The sequence below is a fragment of the Eumetopias jubatus genome, unplaced genomic scaffold, assembly GCF_037043125.1.
Source record: "Eumetopias jubatus isolate StellerSeaLion01/CBP00866 unplaced genomic scaffold, mEumJub1_p1.0 scaffold_15, whole genome shotgun sequence".
NCBI lineage: Eukaryota > Metazoa > Chordata > Mammalia > Carnivora > Otariidae > Eumetopias > Eumetopias jubatus.
Window position 1 is genome coordinate 45,013,318 of NW_028274821.1, and position 24,525 is coordinate 45,037,842.

The 24,525-nt window shown below is 44.2% G+C and overlaps 1 protein-coding gene across 4 annotated transcripts; it reads right to left on the reverse strand.

The window, feature by feature from the left end:
• Nucleotides 1-3,524: 3,524 nt before the first annotated feature.
• On the reverse strand, nucleotides 3,525-21,032 carry PLIN2 (perilipin 2). Of its 4 annotated transcripts, none has more exons than XM_028107243.2 (9): nucleotides 20,928-21,032; nucleotides 19,709-19,760; nucleotides 19,429-19,624; nucleotides 17,731-17,813; nucleotides 16,474-16,759; nucleotides 15,434-15,615; nucleotides 14,193-14,327; nucleotides 12,753-13,043; nucleotides 3,525-3,938 (listed from the first exon to the last, which is right to left on the reverse strand). In XM_028107243.2, exons 2-9 carry the CDS (start codon nucleotides 19,736-19,738, stop codon nucleotides 3,798-3,800), a joined length of 1,344 nt encoding a protein of 447 aa, XP_027963044.1. In that variant the 5' UTR covers nucleotides 19,739-19,760; nucleotides 20,928-21,032; the 3' UTR covers nucleotides 3,525-3,797. The 4 variants fall into 4 exon arrangements, with proteins under 4 accessions (XP_027963044.1, XP_027963045.1, XP_027963046.1 ...); XM_028107244.2 differs by having other exon boundaries at nucleotides 20,924-20,966; XM_028107245.2 differs by having other exon boundaries at nucleotides 20,932-20,954.
• Nucleotides 21,033-24,525: the final 3,493 nt, after the last annotated feature.

Genomic DNA, 24,525 nt, shown 5'->3' on the forward strand with positions numbered 1-24,525 from the left:
TTATTAGTGAAATCTTGTATGCCCTCAAATGCTGAATGTTCCTTTCATCTTCATGCTGTAAGTATCTGGCTCTCCCCTAAGCAAACAGCTTCCCCCTGCAGCCCTCTCCACTGACGACTGTTTTCTCTCTCGCACCCTGGAAATGGGGTGGGTAGCCTACTCATTTCTCATTGCCACTTCTGGCGATTACTGCTTCCCTAAAACCAGCTCCTTTGAATTTTATGTTTTCACCCACAACTCTTGCTTTCGGAGGTTATGTATTAAGATTTGGTGCTGTACCTCATTTTCAGAAGATTTAGATTTAATTGTTTCTCCAGCGTTCCTCTTAGGGTAATTTTTGGTGATTTCCATATCTATAGGTGACCTTTCAATGCCCTGGCCTCTCAGTTCCTCCACCTCTTCTCAGCTCTCTGGCCCCTTTCTCTCCTTGCCAGATTTATCTGGCAGAACCCAAATCCCTATTAAATCCAGTTTTCTGCCTACCCCACACGTGCAACTTAGCCCCTAAACACGATCATGATGCCTGTTGTCATTCAAACTTCATGACACATGGGATCTTAGGCCTGACCTCTCCACCCTGTTTTTCCTAAATCTCACTCTCCGTACAATTATACATCTTTTCTTCCCTTACTCCAACACTTCTTTCCCCTCCTCTCAGTGTTTTTTGTCCTAGTTAATAGATGCTTCCAGAAAAAACCTACCAACAATTTACCAACCTGCCTATGTCTTTGCCCATATAGTCTTCCTTCTCTCTTATAATCTAGCTGTATCAAGATGTGCCTCCCTAAGATTAGTCCTTTGACTTATTCGATGGGTCATATTCCTTTTCTCCTACTCAAAGAGTTTGCTCCAGCGTTTGTCCTTTATTCCCCCCTGCATCACCAATTCTTCCCATAAATATACAAACATGCTATGCTATCTTCCATTGTTTAAAGAAAAATAATTCCTTTGACCCCAATGCCTTCTAGCTACTATTCCATTTCTTATTACAGAAAAATTTCTCCCGGGACGCCTGGGTGACTCAGTCACTTAAGCATCTGCCTTTGGCTCAGGTCATAAGCCCTGCAAGGAGGGGGGGGGGGCGGGGGGAGTGTTCTTGCTCAGCAGGGAGCCTCCTTCTCCCTCTGCCTGCCTTTACCCCTGCTTGTGCGCGTGCTCTCTCTCTCTCTCTGACAAATGAATAAATAAAATCTTAAAAAAAAAATGTTCTCCCAAAAGTTTTCTATACCCACCTCACCACTAATAGTAACTTGCCAAGTCCACTTATATCAATTAGTTTCTTTAGTTGCAAGCAGCAAAACTGCCTCTGAGGGGGCTTTATTCGATGGGTATTAAGTAGCATAAATAAAGAATGCGAAGGCCAGAGAATAAGGTTCAGAAAATGGCAAATTCATGTGCCACTCCACTCAGATTTATATGCCAGCAATCTCATTTACATTTTTAAAAATAGCTTAATATATTATTCTAGGTGAATGCCCTTATAACTACCACCAAGGACAAGAAATAAAACTTTTCCAGCCATCCCAAAAACCACTCCTTTCCCAAGAAAAGAACCACCATTCTCACTTTTATGGTAATCACTTCTTTGCATTGTCTTATAGTTTCACCACTTAAATATGCTTCTCTAGACACTGTATTTCATTCTTACCCTTTTTACACTTGCCTTGCCTCCTTCTTCATTTTTTTTTTTTCAGTCTTTCCCGGATTTGTTTTTTTTTTTACTAATATCACTTAATATACAGGCTTTCCTCCATCCTCCCCTACTCCTTTTTTTTTTTCCTTACATCTTTTCTATTGAGGAACTGGGGCTGTTTGACCTGAATAATATCCCTTAGTCTGGGTTTTACTGATTGCATCTTTGCTGCAGTTCAACATGTTCTTTTGTCTCTGTCCTCTGTATTTCCTTCAAATCAGCACCTGGATCCAGAGGATTGATGAGATTCAGGTATGATCCCTTTGGCAAGTCGAGGTGATGGTTGGTGTATGTTGTTTCATCAGGCTGCACATAGCTTTATTTATGCCATTGACAGGCATTGATGCTGAATGCCTAGATCTATTAATTTACTGGGGATTGCAAAATGTCAAAATTTTAATTTAATATTTGTTAGGAACTGAACATTGGTGCCTCCCTCCCCCCAATTCCTATGTTGAAACCCTACTCCTCAATGTGATGGTATTAGAAGGTGGGGCCTTTGGAAATTAATTAGGATTAGATGAGGTCATAAGCGTGGAACCCTCCTCAACAGGATTAATGCCCTTACAAGAGTCACAGGAGAGCTTCCTTACTTTCTGCTCTTTCGTCTCTGTATTTGAGGATACAAAGGGAAGTGAATTCTGCAAACTTGAAGGGTCTTCACCAAAACCCAACCAGGCTGACACCCTGATCGCCAACTCCCAGCCTCCAGAGCTGTGAGAAATACATGTTTGTTGTGTAAATCACTCAGTCTAAGGTAATTTATTATAGCAGTCCAAACTGACCAAGATACCATTTCTTTTTCTTCTGTTAGTAGCAATGTTTTTATGATAGAAATTTTCCCTCATTTACTATTTTATCTAGTGGTAAAGATATAAGGAAAAATAGGGCACCTGGGTGGCATAGTCAGTTGGGAGTCCAACTCTTGGTTTCTGCTCAGGTCTGATCTCAGTGTCGGGCTGCACACTCAGTGTAGAGTCTGCTTGGGACTCTTTGTCTCACTCTCTGCCCCTTGCATCCTCTCCAAAATAAATAAATAAAATCTTACTATATATATATATAAAGAAGGACAAATTGTTGATTCTTTCCCTTTATTTAACAGTTAACAGGGTTTGCTGTCATCCCCTGAAGGTGACCAATTAAATTGTTTATATGCATAATGATATATTTGGACGTTTAAGGGGGGTTCAATCTATTGCAATTATTATCCTTATTGAAGTTCAAATTGTCCTATCTCTAGACAATGGGAAACTCTTCAAATTGGTTTTCTTGTCATCTGGAATAGCAAGAGATTCAAGGATCATCTTGTATATTTTCTGCCTCAAACCTGTAACCAGCCATTTCTCCAAGAAGCCCTAATTTCTTTAGTGGGAAAAGGCATTTCAAAACTACTATTTGGACACTAGGGATGCTCACAACTACTGGGTCAACCATTGTTTCTACAATTTATTTAATACTTATTTAACACTATTCTGTGCCAGGCATTGCTCAAAGCTTTTCACAAATGTTGTTTACTCTTCATAACAAACCCTACTATTATACCCGTTTTACAGATGAGGAAGCAGAGGTACAGGGAAATTAAGTAACTTGTTTAAAGTCACACAACTAGTAAGTGGCAGAGCCAAGATTAGAACTCACAGTCTTTACTCATTGTGATATACTTCTCCTAGTTGACATATTTTCAATCAGATGCCCACCCCTAGACTAGGAGAAACAAACAAATAAAAAAAAAACCTAACCTGCAGACCTACTGAGACACCCCCATCCTGGGAGGCCAAAAATCAAAACAAAAGTGTCCACTACATCAGTATTAAAAAAAAAATCATTCTGATTCAAGATTATACAGCATAATTTTTATTATAGGCATTTCAATGATTAAATTTTGAAGAATTACATGAAATTACATATGCTGCAGAACTAGGATCTCTTACAAACGTTTAGACCAATTGGAGTTTCGTTACAATTAAGACCAAGTAGCCAAAAAAAAAAAAAGATTGTAACCCACAAGAGATTAATCCCCAAAGCCTCAGGAATAAACACATGAGCAAGCATGAAGTTTAATGTGACATGAATTGTGTATTCAGCCAAAAGGAGTGTTTTCCTGTTAGTTATTCAGCGTTTTGCCCTGAGAGGACTCAGAGCCATTAGCATGTGAGTGATCTGATCCATCCTCTTCTTCCAAAGCTATAATATCTGGAATTTCATCAGTCTCAGATGTCAAGTCTATGGCAGTGAAATCAAATACCTGAAAAAGAAGAATCTTGGATATTAAAGCAAACACTAATGAAGTGCGCTGTCAGGTCCAGCTCATGGAGACACGACTGCATGTGAATGAAACTTACTTTCTCCATAGACGTGCTTTCTGACAAGGTGTTTATAGTCTTATTCCCACAATTCACTCATACTATAAAAGCACTAGGGAAACTTCTCTTTGAAAGGAAACTAACTAGTGTGGAACCTACCAAACGAAAGCTTTTTTTTTTTTTAAGATTGTATTTATTTATTTGAAAGAGAGAGATACAGCAAGAGAGGGAACACAAACAGGGGGAGTAGGGGAGGGAGAAGCAGGCTTCCCGCAGAGTAGGGAGCCCGATGCGAGGCTCCATCCCAGACCCTGGGACCATGACCCAAGCTGAAGGCAGACGCTTAATGGCTGAGCCCCCCAGGCGCCCCTGAAAGCTTTTTGAAAATACAAAATATCAAGCCTTTCTGGTTATTCATCTATTAATCTACTATTCTATTAAAAAAAGTAATGCTCCACTGTTCTCATAAGTCTGACTTACAAACATAAACCCTTTGGGAAATGTCTAGGAACTGAGGAAGGAAAAGGTCTTTTAATAGTTGAAGTAGCCATCACAGAGTCCTAGTATTCTCTGCAGAGGCAAGGCTTTCAGGGATAAGAAGTTCTATTAACTCTTCCTTTACCTGAAAATCTGATAAGCTAAGTGATGTTTCCTAGCCAACAGCAGATTAGAAGCAGAAAATTAGTGAGGCCTAATAAATTACTGAAGGCTGGAAGCTTGACAGCAGAGAAAAAGGTTAGCTAATCACCTAATAGAGGCAAAATAACTAACAACAAAAATCCCTCAAAACACAGACAGAGGGGGAGGAAGGAATGAGGAGTCATTGTTTAATAGGTAAGAGTTTATGCTTGGTACGATTAAGGTCTAGAAACGTTAAGTGGTAATGATGGCACAACATGTGTACATCAGAATTGTACACTTAAGAATGGCTAAAATGGGCGCCTGGGTGGCTCAGATGGTTAAGCGTCTGCCTTCAGCTCAGGTCATGATCCCAGGGTCCTGGGATCGAGTCCCACATCGGGCTCCCTGCTCCTTGGGAGCCTGCTTCTCCCTCTGCTTCTCTCTCTCTCTCTCTCTCTGTCTCTCATGAATAAATAAATAAAATCTTTAAAAAAAAAAAAAAAAAGAATGGCTAAAATGGTAAATGTGATGTGGTGTATATCTCACAATTAAATAGTAAAAACAAAACAAGAGGAAAAACAGACAATAAGAGGGAATCTTGTTTATTGTACTTTTCCCTACGAATTCAGGTGCTCAGAGAAATGTCTGGTCTGACTACAAACTTCTACCATTTGTTGCTGAGGCTCTCAGTTTGGGCAGATCTAACTGCATTCTAGCTATTTATGGATGTTGACTTTGCAAATATTCAATGCAACCTGACATCCACAAAAGCCAATAATGCTTTTACAAATTCATTCAGAACATCAGCCAGACAAGCCAACTATTGCAAGTTGAGCCTTATTAGTTAAAAGATATGGCTGACTTTCTCTCTTCTGAACTATCTCTACTAATTGTATGTTTTAACATCCAATATCATTTTATTTGTTTTTAACAAATATATAATAGAACAGGAAGCTACAACACAAGAAGATTCAGGCAGAGAAATTTTCAGGCCCCAAACAAGGAGGCAAGCTGCAGCTTTCTCTATCAGAGAGTGCTAGGGGGGCACCTGGGTGGCTCAGTCGGGTAAATGGCTGCCTTCGGCTCAGGTCATGATCCCAGGGTCCTGAGATGGAGCCCCACATCGGGCTCCCTGCTCAGCGGGAAGCCTGCTTCTCTCTCTGCCTGCCACTCCCCCTGCTTGTGCTCTCTTTTTCTCTCTCTAATAAATAAATAAAATCCTAAAACAAAAAAGTGCTAGAACAGAAAAAATACTTGCCCTTTGACATCAGTAGACAGCAAACTAAATCCCCATCCTACCACCTCTTTTCAACCTGTTCCTCACCTCTCACGTGAGGAAAATACCTAATTCATTTGGTTACAGATGAAGAATGAATGTAGAAGGAGCCTAACTTGTAAAATGTGCTCAAGAAACAGTAGCTTTTATTTTCATTAGTTCCTTAAAGACCAACACAAACACACACACACACACACACACCCTCCAAAGTCACCTATAGGCTAGGTAACTGTTGGCCTAAAGCAGAATTTTTTGCAGAAGGTTGGTGATGCCACTCTCAAAATTTTAGAAGAAAAGTTTTCAGCACTACCATAAAAAAAAAATCCTTCTAGTACCTGAGATGCTTTAGAAGAGCCATATGAATAATTCCCCTTCCATAAATTCAGAATTATCCAGAATGTCTAATTTCCATTAAGTTCCTGGCTATCAGCAAAACCTACTTGGGGGCTGTGAATAAAATAGAGGGTGGGGCAACCAAGAGGTAGTGACAGTCCCCCAAGTTTCCATGGTGAGTTTAATGTAAAATGTCGTGGTTGTGCCTGGCCATCTACACGAGGTTTTTTACAAATGTGGCACAAGAGAAATCATTTCACACATCTATAAAATAAATCCCTTTTTCATTGACATGAACTAGTGTAGTCTGGATCATTGATGGAGTGTAAGGAGTCTCTTACAGAGAATGCCCCCTCAGGGATAGAGGCCAAACTCAGAATCAAATACTTACTATGAGATTAATGAGATAACTACAGTCCCTCCCTGAAAGGACAGGAAGCCAGCAACACATCCTTTTCAAGAAAACCAAGTGACCATGCTAGGATTCCTGTGACCCTGCGTACCTTTTGCAGGTTGCTCATCTTACTTCATTGATTCCCATATTTGGCGCTACACATGTTGAGGATAGGTGCCATTTTCTAATTTGCCTCAAGGTGGCCTACAGGTGGCCTGGGGCCCTGGATTGGTGAGACTATTACAGAAATAAAAACATTGGCACACCTGGGTGGCTGAGTCAGTTAAATGTCTGACTCTTGATTTCAGCTCAAGTCATGATCTCAGGGTCCTGGGATAGAGCCCAGGGTCAGCTTGGTGCTCAGCAGGGAGTCTGTTAGAGATTCTCTCTCCCTCGCCCTCTCCCCACCTTGTGCATGTGCTTTCCCTCTCTCTCTCTCAAAATAAATAAATAAATCTTAAAAAATAAATAAAAACATCATCTGTGGGAATATAACTTGCTGGTAAAGGTGAGCATGCAGTGCTGATAAACATGACACAGAATTGGGAAAATTGATTTATTTTGAAATAGAGTAAGTATTGAAGCACTAATGAAGTGAAAATAAAAACTGAAATTTGTTAAAAGTAATTTGATATAAAGAAAAAAGTAATTTGATATATAGGGCTATGAAAGGATCATGCAAGAGGTAACGATTAGCTACTAACAGCAAATACGTAAGGTAAACCCTGGTGAGGGTTTAATTTAGCAGAAACATCTCACCATCCATAATAGATTGCATAGGCAGCTTATTGATGTGCTTGCAAGCTAGAGAGCCAGGAGCATCCTGGTTCTGCTTTACTTGAACAGTTTGGTACAGTTGAGTACTATCTCCTGGTGCACATCCCCTTCCCTGCTGTAGAAACACCCTCTAGAAAGTACCCCGATGCTTTGTCCTTAGCTAAGAAGTTCTGTGGAAGTAGCTAGAACTCTTAGCATAGGAAGCAGGTTGGCAGTGATCCCAACAAAATTAAAGTGATTCTTTGTATCCATTGCACACCATTCAACTAGTCATTGCTAGCTCCTGTGTATTCCATTCATTTGAGCAGGTAAATCAAGAGTAGGTCTTAGGACACTTTATGGAACCCACACTGAGGGTCTTATTTGGAGAGAAGGGACTATAGGTAACCCTAGTCCTATTTTTGTCTCAGGTTAAAGTGATTTGTTTCCTGTTTCCTTTGCTTCTCTCTTTTTCTTTTGTTTTAAGATTTTATTTATTTGAGAGAGAGAGCATGAGAGGGGGGAGGGTCAGAGGGAGAAACAGACTCCCTGCCAAGCAGGGAGCCAGATGCAGGACTCGATTCCGGGACTCCAGGATCATGACCCGAGCCGAAGGCAGTCGATTAGCCAACTGAGCCACCCAGGCGCCCTCCTTTGCTTCTCTTAAGAGTAGTCAGTAGACCACCTGCAGTAGAATCACTAGGGATGATGCTTTTTTTTTTTTTTAAGAGATGCTTTTAGGTTGTTTTTTGTTTGTTTTTAATTTATTTTTTTTGAGGGATGCTTTTAAAAAGTGCAGATGCCTGGTACTACCACCAGACCTAGTAAACAGATTCTCTGGATGTGGAACCCAGGAATCTGCATTTTATCAATCTTTCCAGTTGATAATCCCTGGCACAGACGGAGAGGACAGGAGAACGAGCCCTGATGTGAGGTTATCCATGCGGACAGTTCACTAGGACTATTTTATATATGGAGTCGGTCTGATAGATGCCTGAGCTACCTCCTTACCTGAGTTTTCCTGTGCCCTAGCCTGTGTAGAGTAGATAAAACAACATCTACTCTTTTTAATGCTAAATTTTTATTTAAATGGTTGGAGTCCCGGGATCAAGTCTGCATTCGGGCTCCCTGCTTGGTGGGGACTCTGCTCCTCCCTTGGCCCCTCACCCGGCTCCTGCTTTCACTCTCTCTCTCTCAAATAAATAAATAAAATTAAAAATTAAAAAATAAAAAATGGCTGGCTTCACCAACTGTTGGTGAAGGTGTGGAGAAATCAGAATCCCCATACGTTGCTGGTAGGCAAGTAAGATGCTGCAGCCACTGTGGAAAACAGTTTGGCAGTTCCTCAATTAGACACAGTGACTATATGACCCACTCACAATTCCACTCTCATGGCTACACCCAAGAGAAATGAAAACATAATTGAAGTGGTAACTATTTCTCCATCATTATCTACATAAAGATACCAGTTAGTCTCTTCATTATTTTTGTAAAGTCTCAGTTAGCAACACTGTCCACTACTTTCCTCACTTTAAGTTCTAGAAGACATTAGAACTCCCCCCCCACACACACACACAGGAAATATCCCCTAAGTTAGCATTCTCTTTTGCTTTGGTCAATAAAACTGAAAACCCAAATTGTTGCCCTGCCATCCTATACTGCTTCAGGCTGAAGTGTAGTATTTTGCAGGTTAATTTTGTAATAAAGGTAGGGAATCTTTAAATTAGCAGCCTGGGGCCAGAGTGAGGAACAAGTGGTGTTCTATACCTGGATATTACTTGAATATTCATCAGCAAGCTTCCCCTAAGCTAAACATCTCTTGAGGAAAGTTTCTGGTCTTTCCATTCTCCTCGGGGCAGAGATCATACTTTATACTATTAGAAACTCAAATACTGAATTAAATAATTTTTTAATGTAGCTACCTACACATCTCACAAGACCATCATCCATGCAGACCTCAATGCTAGGTCACTCATGGAGCTGGCACAGTCCCAAGTCCATGAGAGCCCAGGGAGATCAGGCTGGCAAGGGGCCCTCCTTTCCACAGCCCCACATCTACTCTTCCAGGCATCATTTAGACTTCATTTCTTAAAGATTTATGCACAAGTATCTATCCTGCTCTGTATTCCTCCTTCTCTCACCAGCCAGCCCCATGAGCTAAATGGTATTCTAAGAAGGATAGCTCAGGGGTGCCTGGGTGGCTCAGTCAGGTAAGTGTCTGCCTTCGGCTCAGGTCATGATCCCAGGGTGCTGGGATCGAGCCCCGCATCGGGCTCCCTGCTCGGCGGGGAGCCTGCTTCTCCCTCTCCCTCTGCCCCCTGCTCATGCGCTCTCTCTATCTCAAATAAATAAATAAAAGGGATAGCTCAGATAGACCAAATTTCAGTTTTTTCTTTTTCACTTCATTAGCTTTTCAGTATCTGTTAATGCCTTATCAAAGTGGATTTATTTCCCTAGTCATGACCTGATATTATGTGCTTACACCTGGACTGGCAAGTTAAAGATACTTTATGTCACTGCCCCACAGACGGTGTCCCCATGCCTCTAAGTGCAAAACAGAAAAAGACATCCCATCCTCAAACACTTCACTTCCATCTGTGAAAGCATCACTAATTTTACATTACAGATGAGAAAGCTAAGGCTAAGGGATTAATGGCTAGTACACCATGTTCCTTTGATTTTTTTACCCAGAACTAACTGGAGTCCATGTTATTATTATTGCATGGAAAGAAAAAAATTACCTTTGAACACTCAAGCATGCCATGCCAGCCTTCAGGCAGCCAAATGTTTAAAAACCCTCCATAGTTACTGTGTTTAGTCAGCTTTTTTTCCCTCACAAAAATTCCTCTCCTTGGGAGAAAGTCTGTTAAACCAAAACTGCCGGTTTATGCAACAATAAAGCTGTAAGAAGCAAGAACACAATTTTGAGACTTGTTGATGTTGACAACAGAATGGAATGCACGTAGGCACAGACTCAAGACACAAGGACAGATTAAACCACAAGTGCACATAGCTCGTGGCAAAAAAACGAGGGCTAGTGGTGTTCTTCTGGAAGCTGAGTAGTCTTTATAGTCTGTCTGGCTCATACAGAATAGCTTTGAGAATGGTCTCATTTTCTTAAGCAATTCAGTTGGCACTACAACGATGGGGAAACTGAAGTTTGTTCAGGATTAAGTAAGTATGTATAGGCTAGGGTATGTAATTTTCCAACCAATTAAAATAAAGCACAAGATACGAGCCTTGCAGTTTTGAGGCAGAGGGGCAAGGTCATGTTCAACTTGGATTCAGAAATTTAAAAAAAATTTTAAGGAATAAAGTTTTTAAGAGGCAGTTGATCTAGAAAATGCCAGTTACTGGGAACAGACAGGCGTGTGAATGGATAGGTTCCACCCTAGAAGCCCACGAATAGTGGCAGTCCACCTTCCCAGAAACCAGATGCCCCCTGGCTTCAAGCATCTCAGTCCCTTCCATCTGTTTGCTGATTCCTGGAGTTAAAGGGGAAAAATTTAGTTCTGTAACTTCATAAGCTTTGATAGGTCTCACATCAACGGTGTAGTTATATGCTGCTTGTTTTCTTGGGGAGAAAGGGGGAAGCTGGGTAGAAAGGGGGGGGACAGATCTTAGACTTCAGTTCTGCCGTAGGGCAGCCTTGCTAACCTTAATTTAGCAGGAACGGGCAGAAGCATGCAGCTCTACTTTACAAGTTCTAAGTCGTTTTTCGAACAGTTCGGCACTCTGCAGTTTTGTCCTAAGATTTGTGGAATTTCCTCCCGAGTTGACCAACATTGAGGGGCTGAAGTCTGAACTCACCCTAGGGAGGAAGTTAAGAAGCTTTTCCTACAGAGGGTCCAAAGTCTATTTCTAATTACTCTCACCTGGTCTTCTAAAGGTATCTCACCAACTAGTGTGACTTTCTCCCAAAGTGACAACACAGCAAGTCAAGTCCAGCTGAGAATGGACACTGGCTAGTCGCAGTTCAGGGCTCACACTTTCAACAGCCCTTTAGCAAGAAAGGCCTGTCGCCTTTACAGGAAACTGATGTTAGGAGTTCTATCATGTATCACTTGCTTCCTTCCAGTTTTGATTCCCATTCAGCAAGGCAGTCAGCCATGAGCAGCCTTCTACTGGCTTAAAACCCCCTCTCAAGAGGTTGAGTAAATGGTGGGGCGCCTGGGTGGCTCAGTTGTTAAGTGTCTGCCTTCAGCTCAGGTCATGATCCCGGGGTCCTGGGATTGAGCCCCACATCAGGCTCCCTGCTCCATGGGAAGCCTGCTTCTCCCTCTCCCACTGCCCCTGCTTGTGTTCCCTCTCTCTGGCTGTCTTTCTGTCAAATAAATAAAATCTTAAAAAAAAAAGAGGTTGAGTAAATGGAGAGATGAAAAGGGCACCTGGGTGGCTTGGGTAGTTAAGCATCTGCCTTCGGCTCAGGTCATGATCCCGGGGTCCTGGGATCGAGTCCCACATTGGGCTCCCTGCTCAGCAGGGAGTCTGCTTCTCCCTCTGACCCTCACCCCGCTCGTGCTCTCTCAAACAGAATCTTTTTTAAAAATTAAAAAAAAATAAATGGGGAGATAAAGGCAGTAACTGCCACCTCGTAAAAATTCCCGTATGCACATTAGCTTTATGAAAACGTGTTATCAAACACTCCATTCTTAGCACTAGCCTTCCAATGCTATTGCTCTGCCAAATCACCCAGAGGGCCAGTTGGAATTCATGTTATGTGTATTAATAACCCTGTCATGCAAGCCAAGCAGCTCTATGAAAGCAACACACAAAAGCACATGGAACACACAGCATAAAGTTGATCTATCCTGCAGTGAATTTTATTGAATTCATAGGACGCACTCCTTCATGAAAAAAAAAAGTTGTACAGGCATGCTCTGTGCGACCAACCAGTGACAGGACCAAATGGGAGCAGACAGCAGCCCACACCACAGCCCACAGGAAATTGTTTTTTATTCAAGACAAACGAACAGCAACAATGGTAACAATGGATGACACCATAAATGCAGGGAAACTTTCTGGGAGTCCTGGCCAGGCTCTGACCAACCTAGCATTCTTTTCTTACCAGCCAGGGAAACAGCAGAACTCATCTGCTAATGCCAAACATCGTAAAGCTCTTAATCCAGTTAGAACTGACCACAACTGAGGACCTTTTCTCTAGCTAGCTGCTTCCCCAATTCAGAGTTGTCTAGCAAGTTAATTTCAACATCACAGAGAGTCTCCTCCGGCTGGCCACACCCCGTACTGGTGACAAGGACAGCTCTAGCGGGTTCTGTTCTCAGCCTGCTGGGCCTCCAGACTACTTGTGTCCTTCTGTGCACCTTGGTCCTGAGCATTCTGAGACTCAGTCAGCTGTGGGTAAAAGGGACCTACCAGCCAGTTGAGAGGCGTGTTGTTAACAAGATAATCCATCACATCATCTAAAGATTCCTTCATTTTCTGCAGCTGCCCCTTGCTGGAAGTGAGGAGGCCGTCGGACACTTCCTTGAAGGAGGCAGCATTGCGGAACACTGAGCAGATGTCACCAGCCATCACCCCCAGGTGACTGGCCTGATCTTGGATGTTCTGTGGTAACCCCTGGACATCGGACAGCAGGCTGTGGCACCTGGTCTGGAGCTGCTGAGTCAGGCTGCGTGCAATAGCAAGAGTACGTGACTCAATGTGCTAAAAACAGAACGAGTTGAAAAATTAGCCATGGATCCAACAGTGCTATTTAACAAATCAGTTCAATTACAGTAAACCGGTTATGTGTCTAACACGTATGTGGATTCTTTGACTTTTAAAAATCCTCTTGTGGGGGTGCCTGGGTGGCTCAGTCGTTGGGCATCTGCCTTCGGCTCAGGTCATGATCCCAGGGTCCTGGGATCAAGCCCCACATCGGGCTCCCTGCTCGGCAGGAAGCCTGCTTCTCCCTCTCCCACTCCCCCTGCTTGTGTTCCCTCTCTCTGTGTGTCTCCCTCTCTCTGTCAAATAAATAAATAAATGAAATCTTTAAAAAAAAATTTTTTTAATAAAAAAATAAATAAAAATCCTCTTGGGGCACCTGGGTGGCTCAGTCGTTGGGCATCTGCCTTCGGCTCAGGTCATGATCCCAGGGTCCCGGGATTGAGCTCACATCGGGCTCCCCGCTCTGCAAGCAGCCTGCTTCTCCCTCTCCCACTCCCCCTGCTTGTGTTCCCTCTCTCACTGTGTCTCTCTGTCAAATAAATAAATAAAATCTTAAAAAAAAAAAAATCCTCTTAAGAACCCTAAGGAGAGCAGTATTACGCACTTCTCAGGGATATGCATACTAGCTGTTGGAACCCGAAGAACCACCTCCTAAGACCACAGCATGCTACTGTTCTGTCTGGAACGTTAGTGCCCTTTCACCTAGTTCATTCACCCCGTAGATCTCAGCTTAGCACGGAGCTCTCCAGGACATCATCTGACTCACCCATCCTTACTCTAAGGCTGAGTTGGGTTCCTTTCCTATGTATTCTCATGGCAAGTGTATTGATGCTGCCAAAAAGCGGTACAAATGCTTATATCCCCTGTTAGTCCGACCTGTAGCCAGTAGGAGGGCAAGGCCCACGTTTCTCACTTAGTAGTATTGTTACGGGCCATATGTGTGTCTGTAGGTTATTACTGCCACACGTACTGGCAACACATGTGTCTGCACGTTTTGGTTTTCTGTCACTTAACCTAGGTACACAGTACTGTTCAAACTTTTGATAGAGAAGAGTATTCTGAGGAATAATGGGAAAATGGAAATGAAAAATTTGGTAAGAACATCCTCAGAAATTATAGGGGAGGACTCTGTCCCCAGTGTCTTACCTCAGCACAGTGGGACTCATCTGTATCATCATAGCCGACGGTTCTCTTCCACTCCACCCAGGAGAGATAGAACTTATCCTGAGCACCTTGAATTTTCTGGTTGGCACTATGCACATTCTTCCTGGCAAATTCAATCTAGAACACATTGGAATCACACAAAGGAACAAACCAGTCAGACATTCAAGTTAGCCTGTTCTCAGAGCTAGGATATCAGTCAGGCAATATAAAAAACAAGAATTCCCATGAGAGTTTAAGGAGAGACCCCTGCTATCCATGTTGTTACTGTTTTTTGTATGTCAGCCAAGTAATCGTGGTTCTTTACTGCCTCTACTTAACTATTAAACCATAGTCTCCAACTTTACCTCCAGTTTAGCACACGTAAGGCAACTCAAATTTAATACGTATATTCACAAAAGATAAAATGACAAAAGGAAACGGAATTAAAACCTCCTTTTCGGGCACCTGGGTGGCTCAGATGGTTAAGCGTCTGCCTTCAGCTCAGGTCATGATCCCAGGGTCCTGGGATCGAGTCCCGCATCGGGCTCCCTGCTCCTTGGGAGCCTGCTTCTCTCTTTGCCTCTCTCTCTGTCTCTCTTTCTCTCATGAATAAATAAATAAAATCTTTTTTAAAAATTAAATAAATAAATAAAACCTCCTTTTCTCTGTTGCCAGCTGTCTTTCCCCTTCCAAGAAGAAACCAGTTTCTAATGGCAGTACAATACATACTATTCTGTAACTTGGCAGCTTCAATGGCTACACAATAGCTCTTTTATGATGTACCAATTTAGCCTCCTATTACCTGACAGGCATTGCTTATAGGGTTTTGCAACTCTGAACTTCTTTAAGTGTGGATAAGAAACATTTCCAAAAATAAAACAGTTGAAGGCATAGAAGTGTTTGTAATTTGCCCAGAACCGTCACTGTATCCCACAGAAGTGCACAAGTACATGCATACCTCGTTCCCTACCTCATTACCCACAGCATCAAGCCATCAAGCTTTGCCAGTGTGAGAGGCCAAGAGAAGCATCTGTAATTGGGCCCCTCACAGTGAGATTAACATTGCTTTCTAGGGTTCAGCTATCTGTACTTGCTCTTCTGTGAGTTGTTTATATACTCTTTACCCATTTCTCTACTGGGTTTTTCATTACGATTAAAATTCTTGGATTTCATGACTACATTTACTCTCAGCCCTTGAGATAAATGAACTCACTTTAGCTACCTTTAAATGAAGTTTTACTCACCAGATTAACAGTGGAATGGAGCTGAGAAATGGTCTCTTGGCTTTTTTGCTTGGCTTCTTTAACCCTGCTGAGAGCCTGCTGGTAGGCACGTGAGCGGAGCTTGGTAGACAGGGATCCCAGTCTAACATAGTAACTTGGCTTCTGAACCATATCAAACCCTTCAACTTTTTTTGCTTCTTTTTCTGAAATTAGAAAAAAAAAAGGGACCAAAAAACATAAAGGATCCCAGCTAGAACTGATGAGGCCTGGCCTCCAACCTGGATCTTACCGGGTCGATTCTCCCCACCCACCTAGCAATTATGCTCTCATTTCCCCAAGACAGCTCCTGCCTGCTGCTGAGCTTGACCACCCAATGCATACATGCATACATATCACTGCGTCTGACATTTTTGATCTACACAGGTCTCAATCCGTTAGAGTGAGCTTCTTGGGCAACACAGGATTTGGCACACAGTAGGCACTGAATGTCTAACGACTTTCTGTAAAGCAGCCCAATAAAGACAATGTATTTATAGAAAATTTCTCTGGGTTCATTTCTCCCCAAGGTTTCCAAACTTACTATGCAGAATTCAATGTGAAACTTAAGATTGCTTTAGGAGAAAGTCTACAGAGATAGAAAGATTAGTGGTTGCCCGGTAAAGGACAGGGAGACTGACTACGAGCAGGCACGAAGGGTGTTTCGGCATGACAGAAACGTTGCACCACTGATGGCTGGGCAACTCTAACTCAGAATCAAACAGGCGACTTTTATGGCATATGAAGTAGATCTCAATGAAGCTGTTTTAAAAGACTGCTTTAAGATATAAACCATTAGTTCAAGACAAAAATCCAAGTACCTAGTTCTTAAAAAAAAAAAAAAAAAAAGATTTTATTTACTTATCTGAGAGAGAGAGAGAGCGAGATCACAGAGGGAGTGGGAGAAGCAGACTCCCTGCCAAGCAGGGAGCCTGGCGTGGGGCTGGATCCCAGGACCCCAAGATCACAACCCGAGCTGAAGGTGGACACCTAACCGACTGAGTCACCCAGGTGCCCCAAATTACCTAGTTCTTTCTCCGTGAGAGGGAGGTACTGGTCCACCAGCAACTCTGATCTGGTGAGCGCATTTTCTACTCTGTTGCTCACCAGCTGTATCATCCGACTTCCCAAGACTGTGTTAATGCTGCCATTGACCACAGACTTGGTCCTCTCCACACTGCCAGTCACCGCTCCTTTGGTCTTGTCCATCATCCCAGTGATGGTGCTGGCCATGGAATCCTTGGCCCCAGTCACAGCAGTTGTCACAGCATCTTTTGCCCCAGTCACAGCGCCTCTGGCATTGGCAACAACCTACAAATAGAAAAACACACTGCTTGGTTGAGAGCAGTATAGGCTAAGTGTTAACTAAGGCAGCCTCGCTGAAGTGCTAAGGAAGCAATCTGGCCCTGTCCTGCTCTAGCTTTAGGTCTTAGGCAAGTCACTAAGAGTTGATAAGCCTCAATTTCCTTAGCAGCTTATCTGCCCTATCTGCCACCACTCAATGGTTGTTGAAGGAGCAAATGAGGTAAAATGATGTAAAATTTGTTGAAGCATTTTTTTAAACCAGGTGAATGTGTAATAAGGCACAAGGAGTACTGTAGAAAAGAATGGTAGGGCGCATGGGTGGCTCACTTGGTTAAGCGACTGCTTTCGGCTCAGGTCCTGATCCCAGAGTCCTGGGACTGAATCCCACACCGGGCTGCTGGCTCGGCGGGGAGCCTGCTTCTCCCTCTGACCCTATGCCCTCTCATGCTGTCTCTCTCTCTCTCTCATAAATAAAATCTTAAAAAAAAGAAAAGAATGGCATTTTCCATGCTGACAGGCTTATAGTGAGAATAGCTCACGCATGCCGATAAGCAGAGACAGAGGTACCATGCCCACCTGGCCCGATGCACTCAGCCCCACAAGGCCAACACAGGGGCAGAGAGGTTATTCTCCCTCCTACTGGATGTGCTCTCAGATACCAAGTGAGAAAAGATTCTAAACACCACGTCTACATTTCTCTAATGCCACATGGGAATCGGCTATCTGTGACAGCGATATCATCTACAGAGGCAAAACCACAAATAAAGATCAGACCATAAGCATTATAGCCCAAAAGTGGCTAGTTCATCTCTGCGTCTTAAACAAGACCTGACGATAATGCAGCAAATAAGGGAGTGGCCTTTCAAAAATACGTCCAGGAGGAGAGAATAGTTCCTGTTTATGATATGCACAGCCTGTGCCAAACAGAACATGAAGACATGTGCGGTGGCAAGCCTTAGCACTTTGCCCAAGCTCACCTGGTTTGTTGGCTGATTCAGAATAGGCAGTTTCTCCTCAATCCTGTCTAGCCCCTTACAAGCATAGGTATTGGCAACTGCAACTAGAAGAACCACAAACGGGGAAAATGTTAAGTGCAGATACGACTGAATACATACTACATTAGACCTTGAACCTTTGGCCTTAAAGAATAGCAAGAATGTTGATCTTCATTTACTACACAATGCATTGCCTAGTGTTTCGAGCTCAGCAGCAGGTTGCTGGGAACTGTCTTCTACTGACAGGGAAATAAGGGGGTGGGAGGGAGCAGCGAGGCTGTGACAAGCCAGGTAGGAAGCTGGCTAGGCAGCTTCTTCTTCATCAACTGATATCTAAGGTTAATGCCAAGAGAAGCCAGGCTTCACCTGAACCATCATTCCAGGAGTAAGGTAACCGAAAACTCTCAAAATTAGCATTTCCACTCCAGTTTAATCCCTACCTACATTTAATCCAGTAAGTAGCAGCGTATTTTGGTTTGTCACCAGCAAACAGTATGCTAACAGCACCCTGGATCTGCCCAGCAAGCCCAGTTTTTAGTCTAAGCTTCCTTTCCAATGATGACCGACCCAAGCGCTAATACCAAGTTCATCTGGGAAGGAGCAGAGGTGGAAAACCGGTCTCTGAAAGTTCCTTATAGTCCTGAAAGTCCACGATCTAACCATTTAGAGGAATAATTTAAACCTTTACTCAAAAGCAGTTAATAACATGAAGACATGGGACCCTTCATACGTTGCTGGGAGGAATGTAAAATGGTGCAGCTGCTTTGGAAAACAGTCTGGCAGTGCCTCAAAAGCTTACATGGTTCTTAGAAGACTCAGCAATCCCACTCCTAGGTATATAAAATGCATAATTCAGTGGCATTAAGTTCATTCACAATGATGTGCAATTATCACCCTATTATTTCCTGAACTTTTTCGTCATCTTAAACAGAAACTGGTATGAGATTCCTTTCCGAGGTGATGAAAAGTTTCTAAAATCGGTTGTAAAGATACTTGCACAACTCTGTGAACATACCAAAAACCACTTAATTGTACATTTTAAGTGGGTGAACTGTATGGTGTGTTAATTACATCTCAAAGATGTTACTTTTTTTTTTTTTTTAAGACTTTAAGAGAGAATGAGAGAAAGAGAGAGCATGAGAGGGGGAAGGGTCAGAGGGAGAAGCAGACTCCCCTTGCTGAGCAAGGACTCGATCCCGGGACTCCAGGATCATGACCTGAGCCAAAGGCAGTCACTTAAACAAATGAGCCACTCAGGTGTCCCTCAAAGATGTTACTTTTGAAAATAGGTCATGAAGGGCACCTGGGTGGCTCAGTCGTTAAGCGTCTGCCTTCGGCTCAGGTCGTGATCCCGAGGTCCTGGGATCGAGCCCCGCATCAGGCTCCCTGCTCAGCGGGAAGCCTGCTTCTCCCTCTCCCAATCCCCCTGTGTGTGTTCCCTCTCTCGCTGTCTCTCTCTGTCAAATAAATAAATAAATCTTAAAAAAAAAAAACCAACAATGGGGGCCACGTGGCGGTTTCTAAGTACAGGCAGCAGGTGCCTCAAGAAGGGCTAAGGATTCCCTGATGTGCCTCTAAGTGCTCAGAGCATAAGGCTAGGGTGCACATATTCCAGACAGTTCCTGGCTCACCCCTGCCCAATCCCTTGGACTGAATCTTGAGGAAGAAATCAGAACTCACTCTGTGGTTCCAGCTTCTGGATGATGGGCAGAGCACTCGTCACAGCCACGGAAGTGATGGTCTTCACACCCTTCTCTGCCATCTCGCACACAGACTTCAAGCATGGATACTGATCCTTTGTACTGATGTAAGCCGAGGACATGAGGTCGTACGTGGAGCTCACCAATGGTAGGTTGACTACCCGAGTCACCACACTCTGCAACCAAGCAGGGCAAGTGTTAACTCCTTCAAAACAGATGGGGAGGGAAAGGGATCAAGAAACCGTATTTAAAATTCATACCGGTTGTGGATCAACTGCAACAGATGCCATTTTTCTTCTTGGAGAAAGAAATCTGTGGAAGAGAAACTAATTTCAGGACACCAGGATGAGACTCTCAGATTCACTCCTCACCCAAATAAATGAGAATTTCAAGAAGAGAAAATTTCAAGATGAGGTAGTCTTCTGCACTTCTCCCCACCCTCTAGCTCTGAGCTCTGCCCTGGGCAAATATGTTCTGAAGCCGGCTTTCAGAAATTATGGGTAAAGTTCCAATAGAAAAGAGGGTCTGTGGGGGATAAAAGCAAAGACATCGCATTGTTGAGATGTTGGTCTTGTTTGTCCACCGCCTTTCAAAGAGGAACATCTGTTCACAAAACATTGGAACCAAGTTAAAATCCACATTATAAAATTAAAGAGGGGGGCGCCTGGCTGGCTCAGACAGTAGAGCAGGAGACTCGATCTGGGGGTTGTGAGTTCAAGCCCCATGTTGGGTGTAGAAATTACTTAAAAATAAAAATCTGAAAAAAAAAAAAGAGAGAGAAAGAGAGATCTCAAGTAGAAGACATTTTTGACAGGACTATCAAGTGGAAACACTTTGGAGGGATTTATTCCTTCCTTGGGGAAAGGGCTGCAACTCATCTAGGGGAAACTAAGCAACAGTTCCGAGGAATCGAGAAACATCCCAGGAGGTTTTTCAGTGGAAGTTTAGTGCCTCCAACGACCCGTATACACGCACATAAAACTGCCTTTACTGCTAAGCCGCAGACTGGGAAGGAAGAACCTGCACAGCCCGCTGTCCGCCACTTTAGAGCCAGGCAGCTCACCCTCCGGCCGCCGAGGGTCCCAGTGCTACAGGAAATGAGTAAGAGCCCTTCTTAGGACGCAAGTCAGGCGCCAGTAGCCACAGCCTCGCTGTCGCTGGAACCCCATAATTTGCTAGCGCATTTCCTTTTCAGTAATGTACTCGCGGGACAAACGGAAACTGTTACCCCGCACCCAAGCCCAGAAGCTCCACCCGCACTGCAGCTGCGGGCAGAAAAGCCTCCAAGGCCGAAAGCAAAGGCGGACAGCACAGGCCCGGGAGACCGCCCCTTCCCAGCCCCGACCCGGAAACCGCCCTGAGGCGGCGAGGCGGGCAGGCTCGGGGACCGCCGTGTTCCAGCCTGGAGCCCCGCGGGCCGCGGGCCGCCCCCCGCCCCCCGCGCCAGCGCGCGGCGCACGGAGCGGGGCGCGCACCTACCGACCCACAGCAGCGCAGAGACCACGGTCCGGCGAGATCCGAGCGGCGTTCAAAGTGGGGGCGCGGGCGACCGGCCTATATACCCCGCCCGCCCCCGCGCCTCCGCAGCACGTGACCGGCGGCCCGGGCCGCGGACCTGCCCCAGGCCCCGCCCGGGATGGGCGCCCTGCAGGGGAGAGGGGCCGAGGGGCAGGGAGGCCCGTGGCGGAGGCGGCCGGCGGGCAGCCCGGCTCCGGGGTTTTGCCAAAGGCGTCGGCGGAGTCGCGCGCACCAGTAACCGGTAACCTGTTGATTCCCGTCAGTCCTCGGAATAGAACTGTCTTTAAAATGGAAACCCTGGCTCCTAGACTTATTTTTAGCACGTTAATCACTTCTGAAGTTTTGTAAAATTTTAACCCGATGACGGGCCGGTAGAGCTTGTTTTGTTGCCCTTCTGTCTTTAAAGTCAGCCCTTCGAATGTATTTCTAATTTAAAGCTGAGTCGCAGTGTCCAAAAAGGGACTTGGAATACCGCGGTTGGTCCCCCTCTTTTTTTCTGAGCGACACTTAAGCCCCAACCACTCCAGGATGATAGCCTTCTATGCTGATTATGCAAGGTGGCTTTTTTTTTTTAATTGTAGGATGTGCTTTTTAAAGGAAGAGAGGTAGGAAGTTGAATCGCCAACATTTGAGTTCCAGTTTTTTCGCCTTTAAAATGCAGGGACATGGGGCGCCTGGGTGGCTCAGTCGGTTAAGCGGCTGCCTTCGGCTCAGGTCACGATCCCAGAGTCCTGGGATGGAGCCCCGCATCGGGCTCCTTGCTCAGCCGAGAGCTTGCTTCTCCCCTCTCCCTCTGCCTGCCGCTCCCCCTGCTTGTGCTCTCTATCTCTCTCTGTGTCAAATAAATAAAATCTTTAAAAAATAAATAAAATGCAGGGACCTGCACCAGATGATCTGAGCAAACAAGCTGTGCAACTGCCCTGGGCAGCGTAGGAGTTCCATGGACTTTCCCCGACCAGCCAGGGGCTGCTGCCACCGGCCTTCACCCCCTCGCACTCTCTGACCGGGAACGTAAGCAAGGGACACTTGGCAGGTGGCGGGGGAGCATATTTAAAGCTCCAGACTGACCCATTAAAAATGTATCCCTTATACAAGACTGGATTCAGACATCTAGAGGCCCTCAGCGAGAAAATACGGTATGTCTCCCTCTCGCACCATGTGATTCATAAAACACAGTGCTAAGCCCTAAGATAAATGTTAGAAAATCCAAAAAGGTACTGACTTGGTTTTTAGGTTTCCCCCCACTATGTTGACATGCTCAATGCTTTAAGCAATCAAATTCTCTCTCTCTCTTTTTTTTTTTCTTTTTGATGTTTCAGCTTTCTTAGGGCTGTAAGCAGGTGTTTGATGTGCCAGTTGTTAATCTAACCCCTGTTCTGATGTAAGATGGCAAGAATGTATTGACTTTTGAGTAATGACTCGTTGGGTCTTTTTTTTTTTTTTTTTAACTTCCCTCCAATCTGACCTCTCATTTTGCAACAGACCGCTCTTGCCCTTTCACCTACAAACGGCTTTTCCTTTTGAGACATTTGTCCTCCTTAAGGAGGAGCAAGCTTCCTTTTGTTTTTCTGTGCCTCTAAGGCACAGGAGAGGGCTCCAGGGACTAATCTTGAGGCCAAGCCCACACGAGGATAGAGCAGGTAGCACCTACAACCCTCTTTTGTCTTCCAGAGTCAGTGAATGTGGAGCCGGCAGCAAGATTAATGTCCAAGTCTTCGAGGTGATTCTGATAGTCTGTGAAGTTTGAGAATCATTGTTTTATACAAGTGTTTTTTCATACTGTGGTAGGGGATTCGAGCATCAAAGCCTAGGGGTTTTGTTAAACATTCTGCCTCCTACCCCAGACCTACTGAGCCAGGATCTGTAGGGAGTGAGACCCAGGAGCTTGCATTTTTAATACCCCTTTTGAGCCCCTGTACTCCTCACATGGCACTTTCACATGTTCCTCACATTTCAGCCTCACAAAAGTCTGGAAACCCATCTTACTAATGAAGGAACAGCCTCAGACAAGTTATGGGATTTGCCCATATGGCTGACTAAGCAGCAAGTTATGCAAGACTACATCCTAGAGGCATGACCTAGGTTAATTACCTAATTTCTCTTTGCCTTAGTTCCCTCACCTATGAAGTGGAAATAATAATAGTCCTCCATGCTCTAAATAAAGGGCATATGGGTGTTCACTGTACTCATTTTTCAACTTTTCTGGGGCTTTAAATGTTTCAAGAGACAAGGTAGAGGAAATAATGCAGCAATGAAAGGAAATGATTGGACCTGTAATCATATACAATGTAATGTAAATGAAAGAAACTGCAGACAAATAACACTGTACAAAACAAGCAAACTAAGTTCTGCTGTTAGAAGTAAGGATGGCCATTGCTTTGGGGGCTGAGGAGAACTAGTGACTGGATGCGGCCCACGAAAGCCCTTTGAGTGATGCTAAGTTTTTCTTTCCTTTTTTTTTTGACGGAGAGTATGAGAAAGCACACACCATACACAAGCCGGGGGCGGGGGGGGGGAAGATAGATAATGAGGGGCGGGGGCAGAGGGAGAGGGAAAGAGAATCCCAAGCAGGCTCTACACTCAGCACGAGCCCGACGCACGGTTAGATCTTATGACTCTGAGATCATGACCTAAGCCGAAATCAAGAGTCACTTAACCAGCTGAGCCACCCAGGTGCCCCACTGCTAATTTTTTTCTTGTGCTGGGAGCTAGTGACATGTTTGTGCTCTTTTTGTGAAACTGTATTAAACTTATATGAATTTATACTTTAATATATATATCATATATTAAACCTATATATTTTTTGCATGTATGTTCTACTTCTCTAGGTAAGTTTTGAAAAGTTGAGAAAAGAAAAAAGTATGGTTGTGCTTACTTCAAAAAATGTTTTGCAAGGATTAAATGAATCAATACACTCAACAGAATAATGCCAAATACCTAGAAATGGTAGCTATTGTTTTATAACCACATCCAGAGCTCTTTTGTCCAAGAGAGCCATGCTGGGCATTGGGCTAAAGAGAGCTCAGCTCACAGGGGAAGTAGAAGGGGCTCCAAAGGACCAGCAACAACCCAAGCCCTGCCTCGTCTTCCTGAGCGACAAACTATGGGAGACCCTGTTGACAAAGAAACCTATCCCAGAGTTTGTAGCAGCTCAGCCTTCTTTCAGTATATAATTGATACAAAGTAATAGTGAATTAGCAAGGAAAAAAAAATCTGGCAATGAAGTTTCCTCTTCCAAAGGCAGAACAACAGGTTCTGGGGCACCTGGGTAGCTCAGTTGTTAAGCATCTGCCTTGGGCTCAGGTCATGATTCCGGGGTCCTGGGATCAAGCCCTTCATCGGGCTCCCTGCTCAGTGGGAAGCCTGCTTCTCCCTCTCCTGCTCCCCCTACGTGTGTTCCCTCTTTAGCTGTGTCTTTCTGTCAAATAAATAAAATAAGATCTTTTAAAAAACAGGTTCTCTCCCTGGCTTATTCTCTTCACTCCGGGGTGCTCCAGCTACATCCACCTGCATTCACTCTACCATGCAGCCCACTCTTCCCCCCAGCCCTCCCTCTTTG

What these genes read in the sequence shown, in the direction of transcription:
- PLIN2 (XM_028107243.2), bottom strand. Translation starts at nt 19,738, where the DNA reads ATGGCATCTGTTGCAGTTGATCCACAACCG. An exon ending in CCAGAAGCTGGAACCACAGA is followed by an intron (nt 17,814 to 19,428) that starts GTGAGTTCTGAT and finishes TGGTTCTTCTAG; the next exon opens with TTGCAGTTGCCAATACCTAT. An exon ending in TCTCACGGAGAAAGAACTAG is followed by an intron (nt 15,616 to 16,473) that starts GTAATTTGGGGC and finishes TTCTAATTTCAG; the next exon opens with AAAAAGAAGCAAAAAAAGTT.